Source organism: Arachis duranensis, chromosome 7 (assembly GCF_000817695.3).
Source record: "Arachis duranensis cultivar V14167 chromosome 7, aradu.V14167.gnm2.J7QH, whole genome shotgun sequence".
In the NCBI taxonomy this organism is placed as follows: Eukaryota; Viridiplantae; Streptophyta; class Magnoliopsida; order Fabales; family Fabaceae; genus Arachis; species Arachis duranensis.
In genome coordinates this window covers 1,110,324-1,130,433 of record NC_029778.3, presented here as the reverse complement: position 1 = coordinate 1,130,433, position 20,110 = coordinate 1,110,324, and the positions used below count along the sequence as shown (strand labels likewise).

Sequence of the window (20,110 nt, the reverse complement as noted above, 5' to 3'; positions counted from 1 at the left end):
TTTCATGAGTAGTATATCTCTGTTCTGTTGGAGTAAAAGTTCCTGAAATATACCTGCAAAGTAATTTCTTTGGGGGATATTTAGAATCTAGTGATTCTTTTTCTTGTTCCAAACTTTTTATAGCTTTCTTAGCTTTTAGACATCCTGACCAGGTTATGTCTGAAGCATCTGTTTCTACTATTAAGTAGTCATTTTCTTTTGGAATATAAAGTTTTGGAAGTTTTTCACATAATTCTTTAATTCTTTGAATTTGCATACTATCTTTTTCATCCTATTTCCATACTTTTTTAGTACTTATTTTTTGAAATAAGCTTTTAGTGTATTCTGTTATATTCTTTAAAAATCATTGATCAGAAATATAATTTATACACCCTAAAAATCTTTGTAATTGTTTTCTATCTTCTATTTTATTAGGAAATAAATTTACCTTTTCTAGAACATTTGGTTGAAGTTTTAGCTTTCCTTGAGTGGATAGAATCAATCCAAGAAACTCTATTTCTTGTTTTGCTATTCTTGCTTTCTTTTTGCTAAGAACTAATCCTTTTTCTTTACATCTTTCTAAAACTATTAATAATTTTTGAAGATGATATTCTTTATCTTGTTTTGTAAAAATTAGTATATCATCAATGTACACTAAAACAAATTCATTTAACTCTTTTAGATTTTCTTCCATAAATCTTTGATAAATACCTGGGGCTTGTTTTAATCCGAATGGTAATACATTCCATTCATAGAGCAACACACTTGTTGATTCTTTTGTTGGGCAAGTAAAAGTAGTTTTTTTTATTTCTTCGTCTAAACGAAGTTGCCAATATCCTGATTTTGCATCAAGAGATGAAAACCAAGTTGCTCCTTTGATTTTTTCTAAAATAGAATATTTTCTTTGAAGTTTATGAGCATCACCAATAGTTGCTTCATTCATCTTCTTATAGTTAATAACCATTCTTCATTTTCCCCTTTTAATTTCATTATTGTTTTCAACATAAAAGGCTGGAGCCGCATGAGGACTCTTACTTAATCTTATAATTCGCTGGAGCCGCATGAGGGCTTTTACTTAATCTTATAATTCCTTTTTCCAAAAGATCTCTACATTCTAATGAGAACTCTTCTCTATCTCTTGCGGAATAAGGAATTTTATTTCGAACATTTATCTCTTTTGTAGGATCTTTTAATTTAATGCTTACTAATTCGTTATTTGTATTTTTAATATCTAAAGGATTTTCAGCACAAATTTCATCCAAAAGTTCTTCTATCTTTATTTCAAGATTATTTTTTAGAATGTTTATCTGAAAGTATAAATTTAAATAACATGTTTCTAATATAGAAAATCTTTTAAATTTTAAGATCTTATCTATAGTAGTAGTTGGTATTTTTATACGTTTTGATTTTTTATTTATTGAAGAATCGTGTGGAGCTTTTAAAACTATATATGTTAATTCTTGAATGAATGGATGATATAGCTTAAAAAAGTTATTTCCTATGATAAAATCCATTCCAGAATCTAACATTATATAGATGGAACAATGAACCTACATAAAATCCATTCCAGAATCTAACATATATATTGATGGAACAATGAACCTATAATTTTGAATAAAAATTTCAACCATCTCTGTTTTTTGGTCAATTTTATGTATTGATTTGTCAGCTATTCTAACTCTTAATGGTTTCTTTAATTTTTTCCAATCAAGTTTTATATTTGAACTAGCAAAGCATTGTGTTGCTCCAGAATCTATGAAAGCATTTATAAACTTTTCTGTTATTTTTATAGTAATAAATGTGGCATTATTACTCAGTCTCTGAGTCTGTTTCTGAGACATATTCAAAAATATAGTCTAAGTTATCATCAGATTCCTCTAATGGTTCCATGAAACAAGACTTATCAATTTCTATTTGTTTAGTAAGATCCTTTTTATCCTTCTTTTTCGGGCATTCATTTGCATAGTGTCCTTCTTCTTGGCAATACCAACACTTACAATTTTCTTTTTTATTCGGGCAATAGTCATTTCTTTGTCTTTTGTTTTTATCGTTATTTCTTTTTGTAAAATACTTCTTTTTTCTCCAGTTTGGATAGTATTTTCTTTTTCTAAATTGATATTTTCTTTTTCTTTGAAAATTTTTATTAAAATCATATTTTTGGGGTATCTCTTCATTATCCTGACAACAAATTCTAATTATATTCGCAAATCTTTTTTGAGTTGCTTCTTGCATACAACGTTCTTTTATTTCCTCTCTTATTGCAGAGGTTGCTCCACCAAAATTATATTCAATTGTCCCTCTATTTATTTCTCTTATAAATCTTCCCATTATAAATTCATTAGCAGGATATGGAAATTTTGTTATATACATATTAAGATAATGATTTTTATCTTCTTCTTTTAATTTGTAATAATGTATTCTATATTCGCATATATAAGATTCCACATTACATAAATCATATATCTGAATATTAGTTAAATGATTTTTTGCTTCTTGATATTTTTTATTATAGACTTCTTGTCTATGATCTATAATGTTTTTTCCAAAAGATTCTTTATATAGAATCATCATTATATATAATATCTTATTATAAGCTGTTGTTTTTGTTGCTAAATCTTCTATTATTTGGTTTTCTATTGATGTCATATAATTTCTTATAGTTCCTTTAGTATGAAACCCTATGTAATTTCAAATATCTCTTCGAGACAATTCACTAAACTTTGGATTAGTAAAAGCTTCTAATAAAAAGGAATTCAACCAATTTTCGAAAATTTCTTTTTCATTCTTTTTACAGTCTAAGTCAAGCATTCTTTCTCCTTCCATTTCCTGGATTTTAGGAACGTATTTTGATGGTATTTTTGTATATTTTGAATCTTTATTTATAAACCTTTTTTTAAAAGCATAATTATCAAAACATGTTTCCCATTTAAATTGAGATTGATTATCCTTAAATGTTCCAGCTTCATTTTTTATTTGTATTGGAATTGCTGGTTCCTCGTCACTTGAATAATCTAGAATGTGTTCTTCGTTTTCTATATTTTCAGAATTTACTAATTCTTCTTCTATTTGAAAACCATGTTCCATAATATTATTTTCTTGAGCTATTTTTAATTGTTTAAAAAGCATTGTAACTTCTTCTAATTTTTCTTCAATATTCATAATTTCAATGGTGGTTTTACTTTTAAGTCTGTTATATTGATTATATTTTGAAATTTTTCTTCTTTGGGATTTTCTTTTTCCTTATTTTTTTGAAATTTTATGGATACTAATATTTCTTCAAGCATATCTACTATAAAATTTAATTGTGGGTTAAAAGTATGATAAAGATGTGGGGAATCATTTCCATGGTAGCATTTTTTAGAAATTCCGTGTGAAAAATAAGTTTTTTCAGGTTTTTGAAGTCCTTCAATAAAACTTATAGTAAAATAAAGATTTTGAGAAAAATCATTTTGTATTGATTTTAAGAATTCGGTGTCATTACAATTAACATTAGTTAAAATCATTAATTTTTGATCTATTAATTTTGATAATTTAATTACTTCTTCTCTTAAATCTTCTAATTTACTTTTTTCCATTAAGTGACGCTTTTCTTTGTGAAGAGTTACGGTTTTAGGTGAAAAGTGTGGCTTTAAAATGTATAGTTTATATTTTACCACCTAAACATATCTTTAAACTTTGATCTGTACCTTATATTCTGCCTTTAATCAATCCAGAATAGTGAACCAGACTTGCTTTTCTTTCTTAACTCTTTTGAAAGAAAAAAGGTTCACTCTGATCACTCACTCGCTAGTGGAGCACCCACGCTATTTGTTTTCTGCTAACAATAAGCTTACTTTTTATTTGTTGGTTTGTTTGATTGGTTGCAGGGAGAACTTGTGATTGTTGGAAGTTGAAAAGACGTGACTTCCCTGCTGCACCCATTCACTTGTCAAGTTTGCTGTGGTGTCTTCAAACTTCAAAGTTGAAAGTGCATGCAGATGCAGATGTAGGATTTCCAATATCCATGTTGACGCAATAATGAGGATTATCTTATATTCTTCTCATTCGAATTCGATGATTGCTGTTTGCTGCTAGAGGTTTGAGTCAACCTTGTGTTGGAAAGTCAACAAGGTAATTAATTTATTTTACTGTTAGTTTGTTCGTTCTGTTTTCACATTCCATATTGGTTGTTGATGTGTACTTATCCTGAAAACTGAAGCGGCCATTTTTATAATGTATGATATGATATATGAATATATATGCTCATTAGATCAAACCGTGTCTTTGTTTGATTCATTTATAAAAAAGAAACAGCTAAATCTTATTACAAGGAAATCAGGTTCTTCAGTTCTAGTTTTGCTTACCTTTCAGTATTATTATCACTCGCCAAAGCTGCACAAAAATTTTTCTCTCAAAATTAATTATTGCTTTCATCTCGTGTTCAGGTGAAGTTGCATTTAGTGGAGTATTGATGGATTTTGTTAGCAGCTTTGCCGCTTCAATTTCAAGAGACTTGGTCTGTGGAGCAGTAGACGAATTACGCTATCCTTGCTGCTTCCACGACCTTGTTGAGGGCCTTGAACATGAAGACAAAATGCTTGTGGACACAAAAAAGCGTGTCCAAGAACATGTTCATCACCAAAAGCGGCAACTGAAAAAGACTGATGAACTAATGCACAAATGGCTCAACCAAGCTAACAACCTCTCAAATGATGTGGATAATTTACTCACAGAAACAAGGACAAACAAGATTTATTGTTTCGGGAAGTGTCCTAATTTGTTTTGGCGATATCGCTTGGGGAAGAAGTTAGTAAAGAACAAAGGGGATGTTAAAAAGTGTATTGGAGAAGGCAGCAAGTATACGCAGTTTGAACGGCTTGCTTCGCTTCCAGGCTTGAGATACTTTTCTCCTGAAAGATGTTTGAAGTTTGAGAGCACACAATCTGCTTATGATCAACTCATGCAGGCACTAAATGATGACACTGTTAACATGGTCGGCATGTATGGGATGCCAGGATGTGGTAAAACTACATTGGCAATGGAAGTTGGGAGAAAGGCAAAAGAAGAGGGGCTTTTTGGGGAAGTAGTCTTTGTTCCTGTGTCTAGTGTTGTGGAAATTCAAAGAATCCAAGAAAAAATTGCAAGTTGGCTACAGTTTGATTTTCCTCAAAAAGAGGAAATTCAAAGAGCACAATGCTTGGACAAGTTCATCGGAGAAAATCATGAGAATGTTCTTTTGATTTTGGATGATGTATGGCATAGGCTTGATTTTGAAGCCATAGGAATTCCCTCCTTTAAGAACCACAGGGGATGCAAAGTTCTCATCACCACACGGTCTGAAGCAGTTTGTTCTCTGAATGATTGCCAAAAGAAGATCCGATTAAAGACCATAGAACTTGAAGAAGCGTGGAAACTTTTCCAAACTCAAGCACAGATAACTGAAGACACTTCTAATGCCTTGAAGAAATTGGCACAAGAAATTTCAGATAAATGTGAAGGACTGCTTGTGGCAATAGTAGCTATAGCTAACACTTTGAAAGGCAAGGGTGAAGCAGATTGGAAGGTTGCGTCAGATAATCTTAAAAGATGTAAGCCTGTGATCATTGAGGGAGGTTTGCAAAATCCTTATAAGATTCTGCGTGTCAGCTATGATAACTTGGACCCTGTAGAACAGTCACTTTTCTTGTTATGTTCTGTATTCCCTGAAGACTTTGAAATTCCAGTTGAAGATTTAATCAGAATTGCAATAGGGGTGGGCCTAGTTGAAGAAGTTGTCACATTTGAAGGGGCAAGAAACAAAGTAATTGTAGCTAAGGATAAGCTTTTAAGTTTCAGCTTATTGTTAGATGCTGTTGGAGTAAACTGTGTCAAAATGCATGACTTAGTTCGCGATGTAGCCCGTTGGATTGCACGCAATGATGGTAAGGCAATTGAGTGTGTCATGGAAAACAATGCAAACTTGGTGGATAGCACTCCGATAAGATATCTGTGGTGCAAGCAATTTCCAGTAGAGTTGGACTGTTCTAGTATTGAATTTTTATGCATAAAAACAGATACGGAAGTATCAGAAGGAATTTTCAAAGGAATTGCAAGTCTCAGAGTTTTGATTCTTTGCTGGGAAGGCCATCAGAGAAGAGAATTCTCAACCATGTCCCTCAAATCACTGACAGACCTTCATTCTCTATTCCTAAGTGGGTGGGAATTATTTGACATCTCGTTTGTGGGAGATATGAAAAAACTTGAAAGTCTTACATTGCATAATTGTTCTCTCCCTGAATTAATTGATGTTCTAGTCACACAAGTACCAAACCTGAGATTGCTAGATTTATCAGGATGTGAAATGGAAGGGAATCCATTTGAGGTAACTGGAAAGCACCCGCGAATTGAGGAACTGTACATCAATGATGATAGGCCAGAATGGGATTTGGAAGATGAAGACCCTCCTGAATTCTTCAGCAAGTTCAGTGTCCCCCAACCATTGGAAAGGTATCAAATACGACTGGGCAAATACTTTTCAAAATATCAACAAAAGTGTCTCAGTCATGGCAGAACCTTATTTCTTAGTTGTTTTGACACGTCTAATGTGGCAGTCAGGAATTTGGCCACGAAAGCAGAAATTCTGTATATAGCAAATATTCGTGGAGATGTCAAAAGTATCATCCCTGGCATATTTCAAATTGAAGGAGGAGGAGGAGGTATGAACCATGGGTGGATTGAGCTGCTGATAAAAAAATCAGAGAATATAGTGCATTTGGTTGACACCGGCAAACATTTGAATGAAGTAGGTTCTCTTTTGTCCGAGTTGCGCAAGCTAACAATCAAGCGGATGAAGAAGCTAAGATATTTATATCATGGTCAGCATGGGAGTGGTCTTTTTGTGAAACTAGAGGAGCTGTATATAAAAAAGTGTCCACAATTGCAAGGAACATTATTTGACTGGAAGCTGAACTTGTGCAGTCTAACGGCCTTGAAATTGTTTGAGTGTAAAAAGCTGACATCTGTCTTCACGCTTGCTGCAGCTCGTGTGAGCCACTTGGAAATACTGGAAATATTGTACTGTGATGGAATCAAGCATGTATTAGAAGATGATGAGGAAATTGAGTCAAGTAATGATGATGATGGCTGTTTAGTGTTCCAAAAGTTGAAACGGCTATTAGTTAGAGGGTGTAAGAAGATTGAATACATAATCCCAGCCACATTGGCTCAGGGCCTACTACATTTGGAATGCTTGGAAATAGAAGATAATAATGAGTTGAAACATGTGTTTGGCCACTCCAAACATGGAGCCCAGAAGAGCCAAAATGCACTCAAGATTGATCTTCCACGTCTAGGAGAGCTTGCTCTTGTTAAGTTGCCAAACATCATTAGCATTTGCCCAAGAAATTGCCGTGCAACATGGCAATCACTACATCAGGTAGCTTTGCGGAATTGTCCTGGGTTTGTCATTGAGTCTGCCAATAATTGCATGGCTGATTCCAAGAGAAGACAGGATGACCGGAGTATCATTGAGGTACAATTGCTTAATTTTTCGTTTCGTTGTCAACTTGTTGATTATCTGCTTGCGCAATTTGACAGGAACTGTAGGAATCAGTATAAAAGAGGAGCTCCACATATAACAATGCATATTACTCTATTGGCATGCATTTATGATTAATACAACCAAAACTGGAAAATGTTTAAACCAAATTTCTTAAAGACATACTAAGAGTAAGGTGCAAATACTTCGATAAGTGTAAGCTGGGAGATTCCATTTATTACAGAGCTTGTTACAAAAACAAGATTATTTTTAGTACTGTTATCTTTAGAATGTATTTGTTTCATCTGCATTTATCATTTTAAACAGTCAAAAATGTTGGAGTGTCATTTTAATAAAGAATTTACTATTCTCAAGACACAACCTACGCAACTCCTAAAACAAAAAGAGAGAAGAACAATAGTATTTCAATAAATAATAATTACATAAAATATGATTATGGTTGTTTACTGCTGAAATTATGTGATGAATTTTTCTTTTTAAATCTTTATTAACTACATTAAACAACAGATAAAAGGCAATGACTCAAGTTTATATGAGATACGAATGAAGGAGTGTGAGTTAAAAGCCGTACTTGAGGTGGCAGAACGATTCATTGATAAGGAGCAAGATCCATTGATGAAATGTTTACAAAAGCTAGGCTGTATATACAATGCTCTTATACAATCCATGAATCCCCAAAATCTTGAGCAAATGGTGGTAAGTGGAAACACTAATGCAGGAGAGTTTCAATACTTGCTAGATTTTCATTTGGAATCTAATCAAGTGGAAAATTCCCCGCCATCAGTTTCCATTGTGAACTACAGATTTGGTAAGTATTTCACGCTATTTTCACGTGATTTTTGCATATGTCCTTTTGGAAGTTAGTCTTTAGAGGGGGTAAAAATACTTGGTATATGAAGTTTACTTTATATATGTATTTAGTGCTCGAAATTTTAAGCATAGGTCTAAATTAATAGACGGTTTACTTAACAATCAGTGAAGCAATATACCTGACACCATATAGAATTATAACTCATCTGCCAATCAATTTTGAATTCCTTCATTTTTCCTGTCTTCCAGGACCATTCAATCTGTGCAATCTCAAAAGTCTGATATTAAGATCTTGTTTTATGCTACGAACATTGTTTGAACCATCCACAGCTATTAGCTTGACTTCATTGGAAGAATTGATGATAGCCGATTGCCATGAGTTGAAATATGTAGTAACTTCTGAAATTGCTCATGGAAATATAGAGGAAATAACTCCAGAAGATTACGAACCACAGAGTTATGCTTCAATGTTTCCAAGATTGAAAAGGATCAATGTTATGAATTGTCGCTCATTGGAATATATACTGCATGTATCCTTTGCTCAAGGCCTAGTGGAGCTGCAAGAAGTCGAAATACGACATGCTCCTCAGTTGAGATATATATTTGGTGAAAATATTAACGATCGTGTTCATTCTTCTAATGATCATCAAGAAAATGTCCAAATTGAGCTTCCTGCTTTGGAAAAAATGGCACTCTTCGATTTACCAAATATGACCAACATTTGTTCGGGCAGTTATTATGCCACGTGCTCATGTCTGCAACAGACTGTCATGGATAATGTTGGGTTGTCTACCCTGTCTGTCAACAATAGGATGGTTCATTCAGGAGCTACACAATCACAGTCACAAAAAGGAAAAAACTCTTCACATTCAAGTCGCAATCGTGGTTCTGCATTTGTATGACTCCACCAATATCTTCCTCACTCACCATCCCTCATCCTCTTTATATTTTCTTCCTCCTCTTCTTTTTCTTTTTTTTTTTCTTTTTGGTGTTATGCATGCCATTAGTTTAAACTTTAAACCATATTTTTATTTTCTGATGATTATTCATATACCTTGCATGTTGTTCTAATTAACTGTTTATAGAAGTTTCCCGTATTGGGAAGTCACCAATACAATAAGTGAGAATGACAATAGAATTATTTGAAAGAATTTTTGCCAGACTGCCAAAATTTATGGAGGTTGGATCAAGACTATTCATCCATAAAAGTCTCACTATTTAGTGGTTTTGCAAGTTAAAGAAGTCAAAACCCAGCCATTAGGATTTTATTGTATAATATGTGTGTAGTGTCACTTAATAGCTACCACTTTGAGTTCTTTCCGTTCCTCTTTGCTGTACTATCAGTGCTGATGAGTAGTATGCTTTTACAGGATAAAACAAATGGGAAAATGTCAGGATCTGAGTCTATTTGGAACAACTCCGAAATAGAAGGCAATTTTCATCTGGATGAAGTTCCCATCAACAGACAAGAAATGACCTCATGGTACATATGGAAGGGTGCCAAACACTTCGTGACCCTCCAAAATGTTACTTTGCTATATATTTTGGGTTGTCAAAAGCTGAAGGTCATATTCTCTCCCTGTGTATTGAGAAGCCTACCTCAATTGACGATCCTAGTAGTAATACAGTGTCGTGAATTGGAGCAAATCATTGAGGAGGATGAAAATTACGAAGTTGCACCAAACCCTGAATCCAAAAAAGTGTCCTTCTCAAAGCTAAAGTTACTTCTTATCACTCATTGCAACAAATTGAAGCATATGTTCCATCTTTCTGCATCCCACGAGTTTCCACAACTAGAGTATTTGATCATAAAACAAAATCCCTGCCTTGAGCAAGTATTTCGAGAATGTGAACAAGTTGTGGGGGATAGGAATGGGAGGGTGGTCGAGGCTTTGCTTCCAGAACTGAAACATGTAATATTAATGCAACTGCCAAACTTATATAACATCTCTCAAGGGATAGAGTTTAACAATCTGGATAATCTTCTTGTGCACAATTGTCCAAAACTCACACTTACTTCCACAACTACTGCAGAGGAGATGTTGCGAAGTTATTATCATGGTATGCATTCACTATGCACTTGTTTTGGTTGGATTATTGATTCTCTTGATGGTTTGGCCCTCTTATCATTTCCATAATTCTAATAATCTTTGTATTGCAGACAACGTAATTAATTTCTTCGTGCTTAGTGAATTACTCTGCATAAATGATATTATAAATAAAGAAACTGTTCAACATCAACCAGCATCTGAAAGCCGAGGCAGAGCCAATGAATCAGATGAGATTCTCACATCAGGCAGAGAAAACAAAAGAGAGTTACAATCATTGGAGCAGATTCCTCAAGCTGACTTGACACAGGTTCATATTGTATCTTTTTCTTTTTCACTTTTCCCCTTCAAAACTTGGGCATCAGTATGTGAAGAACAAATTAAACTAGAAACAATAAGAGGTAATATCAGCAACGTTGAATTGCTAATAAAGCATTACCTCTTTGGAATTGTAGAGGGAATTTGTCAATGCTTCTAGGCTTGAAGACAAGGAGCATAAGAGTGAGAACATAAACAAAGAGGGAAGTTCTCAGAATCCGTACCATGAAAGGTGTGAGAGCAAGAATCTAGAAGAAAAGGAGATCTCTTATGGACAAGAGCATGAAGAACCTAAGAGAGAGGAGTTGAACAAAGAGGATTTTATTGAACCACGTTGTTCTTATGTTCTTGACAGGCAGCACCAGGAGAAAGAGCATTCTTGCAGTGTCTGTATTACTCAATGCTCTAACGGTAAAGAATTTTCATTTCACTATGCTCTATCTCTTCTTCCACTTGCCTTCCTTCTTGTCCCCTCTCATCTTTTATAGACTTTTTTGCCAGATACATCCATTGTAGAGGAGCTGAATTCTTTAGTTGAAGCTGGTGAATTGCGAGCTGAATGTGTTGCAACTTTGAGCTCTTTCTTAACTGCTCAGCCTTCAATGCGTCTCACCGTTGATAACTCCTCTTTGATTTTTAAAGGCTTTGCTTATTCATCACTTCACAGGCTTGTGTCTTTTCTATCTACTCAACCTCTAGTGTCTCTTGTTGGCGACAAGCATGCTGAATTCTTGGATCTCATTCGCCTCGTTGGATGTTTTCCTTTCAACAAAGGCTGGTTAAGTGATTTGGAGGACAGGGTTGCCACTTCTTTGCCGGCTTCTTCCTTGTCAACCTTGGATAAACTTTTTGCAGATAAACAACAGGTTCTTTCTAAGTTGGAGCCGCTTCAGGATAGAGTGAATGCCCTCCACTCTGAACTTGCTGAATTGTCCACTGAGATGGAACCCTTGTTACGTTCTCTACAAGAAACAGAGGCTCAGGAAGCCAACATTCTCGCCACCTTGAATTATCCATTGTTTCAACTTTAATCATGTTGCTCTTTAATTTGTTTGTTTGGAATTGTTACTTTCTCTTCAAGAAACAGAGACTTTCTTTGTTTCAAGAGAAAGAGGGTCGAAAATCTTTCTTGTTTCTTCCCGATAATGGGCAGAAGTGGGAGGGAAGTTGGCTTGGCTTTCTTTTTCACAAAAATATCCCTTCAAATATTGTGTCTTGGCTTGGCTTGGTTTGTTATTGTTATGCTACTATATTTTGTGGTTCCCTACCTATGTGTTGATGACAGAAGCTGCTACTCTAATGACAGTCTTTATTGAACCTGGGTTATTATTTAAGACATGATAAATATAGATGAGTGAATGTAACTAATGTATATTCTGAATGTGAAAATAATAAAATATGATGACTTATGTGCTTGTCCTTGTGTTTATTTTAGACGAGCATATCTCTATTTTGTTATTAGCTATGTTACAACACTAATTATGCTACTAGTGACAAGCTTTTGATGTAGTCATTTTGTTTAATTGTTAAAAAAAGGAAAGGAAAGAATACTTGTAAAATAATTGGAATAAATCAGCCTATTTATGTTAGTCTTGGGTCTACTTACTTTCTTAACCAAGTCTTTTCCTACTAGTTGGGTCAACTAAATGGATCAAAGATGTTATTGTGTTGTGTCCATGCATTAGGGTGTGATGAAGTTTTAGGTTGGCTGTCGCAGGTCTAACACATGAATCTAAATATGTTGGTTATCACAGACCTAACACATAAATCTAAAGATGTCATTGTGTCGTGACCATGCATTCGATTGCGACACATTGGTTGTCTCAGGCCTAACCACCCTCCACTTTTTTTCTGGGCCTGGACTGACTATGTAATCAAGTAAAAAATGGAGAAGCTCCAGCATCACTATAGCCAATATTACCACTCTTTAGTTCAGAAGTAGTAGCAATATATATTAAACAAGTTACACCTATTGTCCTATTCTGTGATGTGTGTAGACTGTAGAGTGTTGAAGACAAGATAAAAGAAGGCCAATAAATGCAGGATGTTAAAGATGGTATCCAAGAGCAAGAGCAGCCTAACTTATCAGATAAACAAGTTGTCTCTAATAGCAATAGTGAGGTTCATGAAGGTTAGTAATCTGCTTTCTTTTATACTTTCTAAAACATAGACAATGTTATTATCGTATTACATGCCAAAATTGAATTTGATAACATTTTTCTAATCTCATCGGAAATGAGCTTACCTGTGTTGTGCTGTGTACTGTCTTCTTCCCTGGACCTCGACTGTAGAGGGTTCAGGAAGAGTAAGATGGCTAGCTCCACGGTTTAATATTGGGCCTAGTGGGCTAATACACAACCTCCTAAGATTGGGTAACAAATAAGCCCATTTATGTTAGTATTGGGCCTAACGCGACCCAAGCCCACCAGAAAAAGAAAAGAAAAATGAAAAATCAAACCATTGCATTGACTAAGGAGTCAACGCTGTCCCACGGTCTTGCATGAAGATAGAATTGTAGTTATTATGCTACTTTTGTTTGGTTGTTAATTTGAGTAAGAAATGGATCATTCAATGACCTTCACAAACACAATCATTGCTAACCTGGTGGAACTTGATGAATGAAAGAGAGTGAACTGAAGAGGGAACATTCTGATCTATCTAGAACCTTCAAGCTTGTGTTGGAAACTCAACAAAACAAGGTAAACTTTAACACACAACTCAGTTAATCATGAAAAAGGCTTCTTATTTCTGAGGGTTACAATTCCACCGAGTTTATTGAACCAAAACTTTTGGAAACAAATAAGTATTTATCATCTAATGTATAGACTAGATTGCTAAACCAAAAAGGACCTAAATGAAAATGTTTATAAATATAGAGATTTGATTTTATTAGAAATGTTTAAATTTAAGGAATTTGATTGAAAGTTGAGTACAATTATAGAGAAATACAAAGTAATTAAACCATTTTTCTAAATTACTTCAATGATATCTCTATCTATTATCAAAATGTAATAATTACTTGCATTTAAAATATAATAATTGACCTATGAGTTATAGCTCAAATAGCATAATCTCTCCATACTCACCTAAGAGGTCGCGGGTTCGAGTCTCCCTATCTTTGATAAAATATATATATATAATAATTGACTATGGAATGGCACTGAAATTATTGAATATAGTACTCTTTTTTTTATGTATTAATCCCATGTAGTTTTAGTTAAAAGTAAATAGCTAATAGAAATAAGAATTTGCATGAATTAGTATAGACTAAGTGATTTAAGTCGATCTCATCAATTCTTGTGTTCAGGTTAATATTTAGTGGAGTTATGAACTCATGATGGATTGCATTTCTGGTTTTGCCTCTTCCATTTCAAGAGATTTGGTGGTAGGAACAACAAATCAATTGCGCTATCCTTGTTGCTTCAATGATTTCATTGAAGACCTTGAACAAGAGGAAGAAAAGTTAATCACAACAAGGAACAGTGTTGAAGACCGAGTTAAACATGCCAGAAAACAAGTAATAAAGAATGCTGAAGTTGTGAATGCATGGTTGGAGAAATCTAACCCTCTCAAAGATAAAGCAGAGGACTTAATAAGAAAAGCAAGAACAAACAGGAGTTGTTGTTTTGGCTACTGTCCAAATTGGATTTGGAAGTATCATCTAGCCAAGAAGTTAGCAAAAAGAAGAAAGGAAGTTGAAATGTGTGTTCAAGAAGGTAAAATGTATATACAATATGAAAGGATTGCTTCACTTCCAAGCAAGCAACATTTCTTGGAAAATTGTTTGAAGTTTGATAGCAGAGAAGGTGACTATGAGGAGCTTCTAGAGGCACTGAAAGATGATGAGGTTACTACTATTGGATTGTATGGCATGGGAGGTTGTGGTAAAACCACCATGGCTATGGAACTTATGAGGACTGCAGAAGCTGAGAATCTATTTGATAAGGTGCTTTTTGTGTCTGTGTCTAATATAGTAGATGTCAGGAAGATTCAAGATAGAATTGCCAGTGCTTTGCAGTTTCAGTTTCCAGAAGGAGGAGAATCGGAGAGAGCACAGCGCTTGCGCGCGAGATTGAATCTTGATGACCAGAGAACTCTTGTCATTCTAGATGATTTATGGCAATCACTTGATTTTGGTGTTATAGGAATTCCATCAGGTCAAAACCATAGAAACTGCAAGGTTCTCATCACTACACAATATGAAACAGTTTGTAGTCTGATGAATTGTCAAAGAATGATTTACTTATCTACCTTAACTGATGAAGAAGCGTGGGAGCTTTTCCAGAATCAAGCACAACTATCTGGAAGCACTTCAGATAACTTGAAGCATCTGGGAAGACTGATTTCAGATGAATGCAAAGGATTGCCTGTTGCTATTGCTGCTCTGGCTAGCACTTTGAAAGGCAAGGCTGAAGATGATTGGAATGTTGCATTGGTTAGATTGAGGAATTCAATTCCGGTGAATATTGAGAGAGGTCTGAAAGATCCTTATAAATGCTTCAGAGTAAGCTATGACAACTTGGATACCAAAGAAGCCAAGTCACTTTTCTTGTTGTGTTCTGTGTTCCCTGAAGGTTATGAAATCCCGGTTGAAACTCTAATCAGATTTGCAATAGGACTTGGCATGGTTGGAGAAGTTTGGTCATATGAGGAGGCAAGGAGTGAAGTATGTGCAGCTAAGAACAAACTCATAAGTTCTTGTTTGCTATCAGATATGGGAGGAGGAAAGCGTGTCAAGATGCATGATTTGGTTCGCGATGTAGCCCTTTGCATTGCAAGCAATGACAACAAGGTGATCAAGTGTGTGTTAGAAAAGAGTGCAATTTTGGAATCCAGATCAATAAGGTATCTGTTGTGTAAGGAGTTTCCAAGTGAACTAAACTGTTCAAGTATTGAACTTCTATGCTTAGAAACAAATTCAGAAGTATCAGATGAAATGTTCAGAACAATGGGAAGGCTTCAAGTTTTGTTTCTTAGCTGCCAAGGCCTTGGTACTAGCTCATTATCAACCATGTCGTTTAAGTGGTTGATAAACCTTCGTTGTTTATGGCTGAAGATGTGGAAATTAGGTGACATCTCTTCCATGGGATATATGACAAAGCTCGAAAGCCTTACGCTGCTTGGTTGTTCATTCTTGGAGTTAACTGAAGATGTAATGGCACAACTAACAAAATTGAGGCTGCTACATTTGTCAGAATGCAAAATGGAGAGAAATCCTTTTCAAGTAATCGGAAGAAGGCCATCGTTGGAAGAACTTTACATTGATGGTGAGACATCTAAATGGGACAATGGTAATGGAGACCAAACTGAATTCTTCAGAAATTTTAGAGTCCCTCAAGCATTGGCAAGGTACCATATACAACTAGGACACAAATTTAAGGGTCATGGAGATAAAATCCTTAGCTGTCGTAGAACCTTAATTCTTAGCTGTTTTGATACATCAAATGCATCAGCTGTGGCTTTGGCAGAGAAAGCAGAGGTTCTACTTCTAGCAAATATTGTTGGAGCTGCACAAAATATCACACCTGATATATTCCAAATTGAAAGAGAAGGATTTATGGATTATGGATGGATTCAGCTTTGGTTATGTGATTCTGATGAAATCAAGTGTTTGGTTGAAAACAGCAATCATCCCCAACAAAGGCTGAGAAATATGTTCTCCAGGTTGCGGCAACTAAGACTCGAAAGAATGAAGAAGTTTGGAGCTTTATACCATGGTGTGCCTCCTAGTGGCCTTTTTGAGAAGCTAGAGCATCTATATATAAGCAAATGTCCACTGAAAACACGTCTCTTCACACCTGCGATTGCTCGAGGTCTGCAACAGTTGGAAAAGCTAGAGATATTTTCATGTGATGAACTGAAGCATATACTTGAAGATGAGGAGATAAGTGGACAGGATCATAGGGTGATCTTCTCAAAATTGAAAAAACTTCATATTATGGGGTGCCAAATGCTAGAATATGTAATCCCAGTTACTTTTTCTCAAGGCCTTGTGCAATTGGAGTCTTTGGATATAGATTATTGTGGTGAGTTGAAATATGTGTTTGGAGAATGCAGCACAGATGGTGATACAAGTCATCAAAATGGAATCAACATTGAGTTTCCTGCGCTTCAGGTGCTTCGACTTACTGATAATTGGAACATGATTGGCATTTTCCCCCAGTGTTACAGAGCAGCATGGCCATCTCTGCATAAGTTTTATTTGGAATATTGTCCAAAGCTTAAGATAATGTCCATCAATACTTTCAAGGCTAATGAATGCAAGGTGAGCAAAGTGATGAGGCATAGTTAACTTGAAATTACTTTCCTTGTATATTATCCTGATTCTGTTTCATTCATTTGTTTCCTTGTCTTACAAGTTACAGGACACAGTGGCCATTGAGAAGGACTTCCTCTCTTGGGAAACCATATGCATACACAAGTCCAAAGTAGAAACTATTTTTAGCCTCGAACAGGCCGAGATCATTGAGAAACCGGTGAGATTACAGTTAAGACATCTAGAACTTTCGCATCTACGTCAGATGAAGTATATTTGTGTAGGATTGAAAAACTTTTTTGTCTTCCAAAATCTTAAGACATTAGAGATCAAAAGATGTGAAAAGTTGGAGGTAACCTTTCCTGCTTCTGTTATGAGATGCCTTCCGGAATTGAAGCATCTAAAGATTATAAAATGCCGGGAACTGAAGTTGATCATTGAAGAGGGTGATGCAGAGAATCACAGGTTATCAAATTGTGTTCCTCCACAGCCATGCTTCCCAAAGCTGTCTGAACTGATTATCACAGACTGCCAGAACTTGGAGAGTTTATTCCTTGTCCCTGAATCGAATGATCTTTCCAATCTAGAAGTGCTCATCATAGTTGGAGCTGGTAAGCTAAAAGAATTGATCAGATGTGAAGAAAGACAAAGCGATCAAATAAGAAACGTGCAAGTTAAGCTTCCAAAGCTTAAACTTCTAATGCTGATGTCCATGTCTAATCTTTGCCAAGAAATTGAACTGTCCTCTGCAGCACTTTGTGTCATCGATGAATGTCCAAAATTCCCTCTGACTTCATCGGTTGCTACCTTCAAGGAGTTTGAACGAAAAATCTCTGAATTGGATATAGGTAAGTCTGTGCAACTGGATTTTAACTGTTTATATTTTCACATATGATTTCTCTATAGTGAATTAGTATTTTCTCATGTCTCAAAAACTGGTTATTTGGATAAAGTGGTATATACATTAGTCTTTTAATGTATAAGTTTATATATTAATCATTTTTGTTCCTACAAAATTTTCCCTGTCTAATGGAAGATCTGGAGGATCTGGAAATAGCTGGAATTGATCAATGGAAAGTACTCGACAGGGTTCGCGAGATTAATAAATCGGATCAGGTCTTTTCTGATTCCTTGTTGCTTATTTTTCTTATCAAACAAAGCCATATTATGATTTGGTGTTTCCAGATCGAAGAAGAAGAAGAAGCAGAGATCAAAATTGTTGGAAAATCTTCTTATTTTGATATACCATCTACATCTACAAGTCCCTTGGACATTGCTGTACATAAAGCACACTCACATGTGAGAATAATGCTCTAAGCTACTGTTTTTCTGAATCAATATTGGAGAATCTGAGAATTAGTGGCTTTAACAATTATGCTTGTGCACTTATTCATTACTTCTTACAGGAGTTAATGGATGGCCAATCAGTGACTGAACTATCTTTCACAAATCAACAAAAGCCTCTCAGCGAAATCAGGACAGCTCAAATTCCACAGGTAAATAACATAATATGACATATAAACTGTATTAACTTTTCAATGTTATACAAAATATTGAGAGTTCAATTAGTAAGAAAGTGATGACCATCTTATAAAATATCAGAGACCTTGTGAATGATGAATTGATGATCCTATCATTAAATGAACCTACTAATATTGAAACTTAACATTAGCAGACACTGAAGTATTATCAATGAGGTTAAACAATTGAACAATATGTCTTGTATATGGAAATTGCAGAGTATTGAAGGAATAGAGAAAACCTGTGTTGGAGAAGTTCCAGCATCACTGAAGCCAATATCACCAATTTTTGGTTCAGAAGTAGTAGCAAAACCTCTATATAAAATACCCTCTATTGTAAGTTCTCTGTTCATTTCAATTTTCAAACACATGATAGTGAAATTGTTCTATTCTGTGATGTGTGTAGAATGTTGAAGACAAGATTAAAGAAGGCCAAAAAATGCAGGATGTTAAAGATAGTATCCAAGAGCAAGAGCAACTTCACTTATCAGATAAGCAAGTTGTCTCTAATAGCAATATTGAGGTTCATGGAGGTTAGTAATCTTCTTTCTTTTTATTTTAAAATATAGAAAATGTTATTAATACTACCATTTTTCATGTGCAGATTCGTCGATGATAACGAAATTGGAAGCATTTAAGCAGTGTTCTGATCTTGATGATGCACAAATTGCACTGCTTGATGAGGCAATAGCTGTGTATCCTCATCTTTGGAAAGTTGTTGAGGATTTCAGCATGCGCTTTCAAGCTTGGATGTTGAAGACTTTGGTAGATATATTATTCTTCCTTCGAAACGAATCTCCGGCCAGCGTTACTCCTCAACGGAAGAAGGACTTCCAGAAACTCTGTGATGAAGCTATTCAGTTGGGATTTGACAAGTCATGGATTCATGAAATGCATCAACGTGTTATGGTTATGGTTAAGGATACTAATGATAATAATAATAATGTGGATCATGCACAAGAACAACTTGGTGAGCTTCTTAAGAAGCATGATCATCTAACTGAGCAACTTCAAAGCATTAAGGCAGAAATTGTTAGTCTCAGAGACTTTGTTGATTCTCACAAAAGATGTTTTGATTTTCTTTGATTTATTGAATTGTTTCTTGTGCAAGAAAGCACTCAATTACATGCATGTGTTTTGTAATAACAACATAGCACTCAGTGCTATCATTGATCATAGCAAAATTGTGATGCAGAAATTGCTGCACTAAAAAATTTAGCTTCCTCTTTATTGAAATTGACAAAATAATCTCAATGACTTAGTTGATTTCTCAAAAGAAATGTTTTGATTTCCTATTTGGATATACTGTTGTATGATATATGATCCCACTTCTTTTTATTTTTTTTCTTAAGATACATATTATTCACTTACTTTATGTTGCTTTTCTGCATTCACTCTCTCTCTCTCTGCCTCAGTATATTATTTATTACCCAAAAAGAATATATAAAATAAAACTACTTGGTTTATCAGCACACTAACCACTTTTCTAAAATATTTTTATGGTATATAATTTATAAAAAAATATTTTATTATGAACAATATTATATAACCAGTAAATATTATCATTTTTTGTCATCATTTGGTTAGCATTTTGTTAGCAATAATTTGTTTCCATATTTAAAAAATTTTGCACACAAAAAATATATAATTTGCGCTTATATTT

General features: G+C 34.7%; 2 protein-coding genes across 6 annotated transcripts; both read left to right on the top strand.

The window, feature by feature from the left end:
* The first annotated feature begins 3,694 nt into the window (after positions 1–3,694).
* Positions 3,695–12,079, top strand: LOC107496182 (uncharacterized). 3 transcript variants are annotated; one of them, XM_052252014.1, is made up of 9 exons: positions 3,695–3,743; positions 3,846–4,089; positions 4,404–7,468; positions 8,003–8,303; positions 8,555–9,201; positions 9,676–10,366; positions 10,467–10,663; positions 10,809–11,082; positions 11,173–12,079. In XM_052252014.1, exons 3-9 carry the CDS (start codon positions 4,430–4,432, stop codon positions 11,700–11,702), a joined length of 5,679 nt encoding a protein of 1,892 aa, XP_052107974.1. In that variant the 5' UTR covers positions 3,695–3,743; positions 3,846–4,089; positions 4,404–4,429; the 3' UTR covers positions 11,703–12,079. The 3 variants fall into 3 exon arrangements, with proteins under 3 accessions (XP_052107974.1, XP_052107975.1, XP_020982659.1); XM_052252015.1 differs by lacking the exon at positions 3,695–3,743 and having other exon boundaries at positions 3,750–4,089; positions 4,447–7,468; XM_021127000.2 differs by lacking the exon at positions 3,695–3,743 and having other exon boundaries at positions 3,750–4,089.
* A 1,144-nt stretch (positions 12,080–13,223) lies between these two features.
* Positions 13,224–19,661, top strand: LOC107496081 (putative disease resistance protein RGA3). Of its 3 annotated transcripts, XM_052252155.1 has the most exons (9): positions 13,224–13,370; positions 13,979–16,936; positions 17,037–17,775; positions 17,964–18,043; positions 18,113–18,226; positions 18,334–18,423; positions 18,667–18,783; positions 18,854–18,980; positions 19,052–19,660. In XM_052252155.1, the coding sequence occupies exons 2-9, from the start codon at positions 14,006–14,008 to the stop codon at positions 19,531–19,533; spliced, it is 4,680 nt and encodes a 1,559-aa protein (XP_052108115.1). In that variant the 5' UTR covers positions 13,224–13,370; positions 13,979–14,005; the 3' UTR covers positions 19,534–19,660. The 3 variants fall into 3 exon arrangements, with proteins under 3 accessions (XP_052108115.1, XP_052108114.1, XP_052108113.1); XM_052252154.1 differs by having other exon boundaries at positions 17,964–18,226; positions 18,667–18,747; positions 19,052–19,661; XM_052252153.1 differs by having other exon boundaries at positions 17,964–18,226; positions 19,052–19,661.
* The last annotated feature ends 449 nt before the right edge of the window (positions 19,662–20,110 follow it).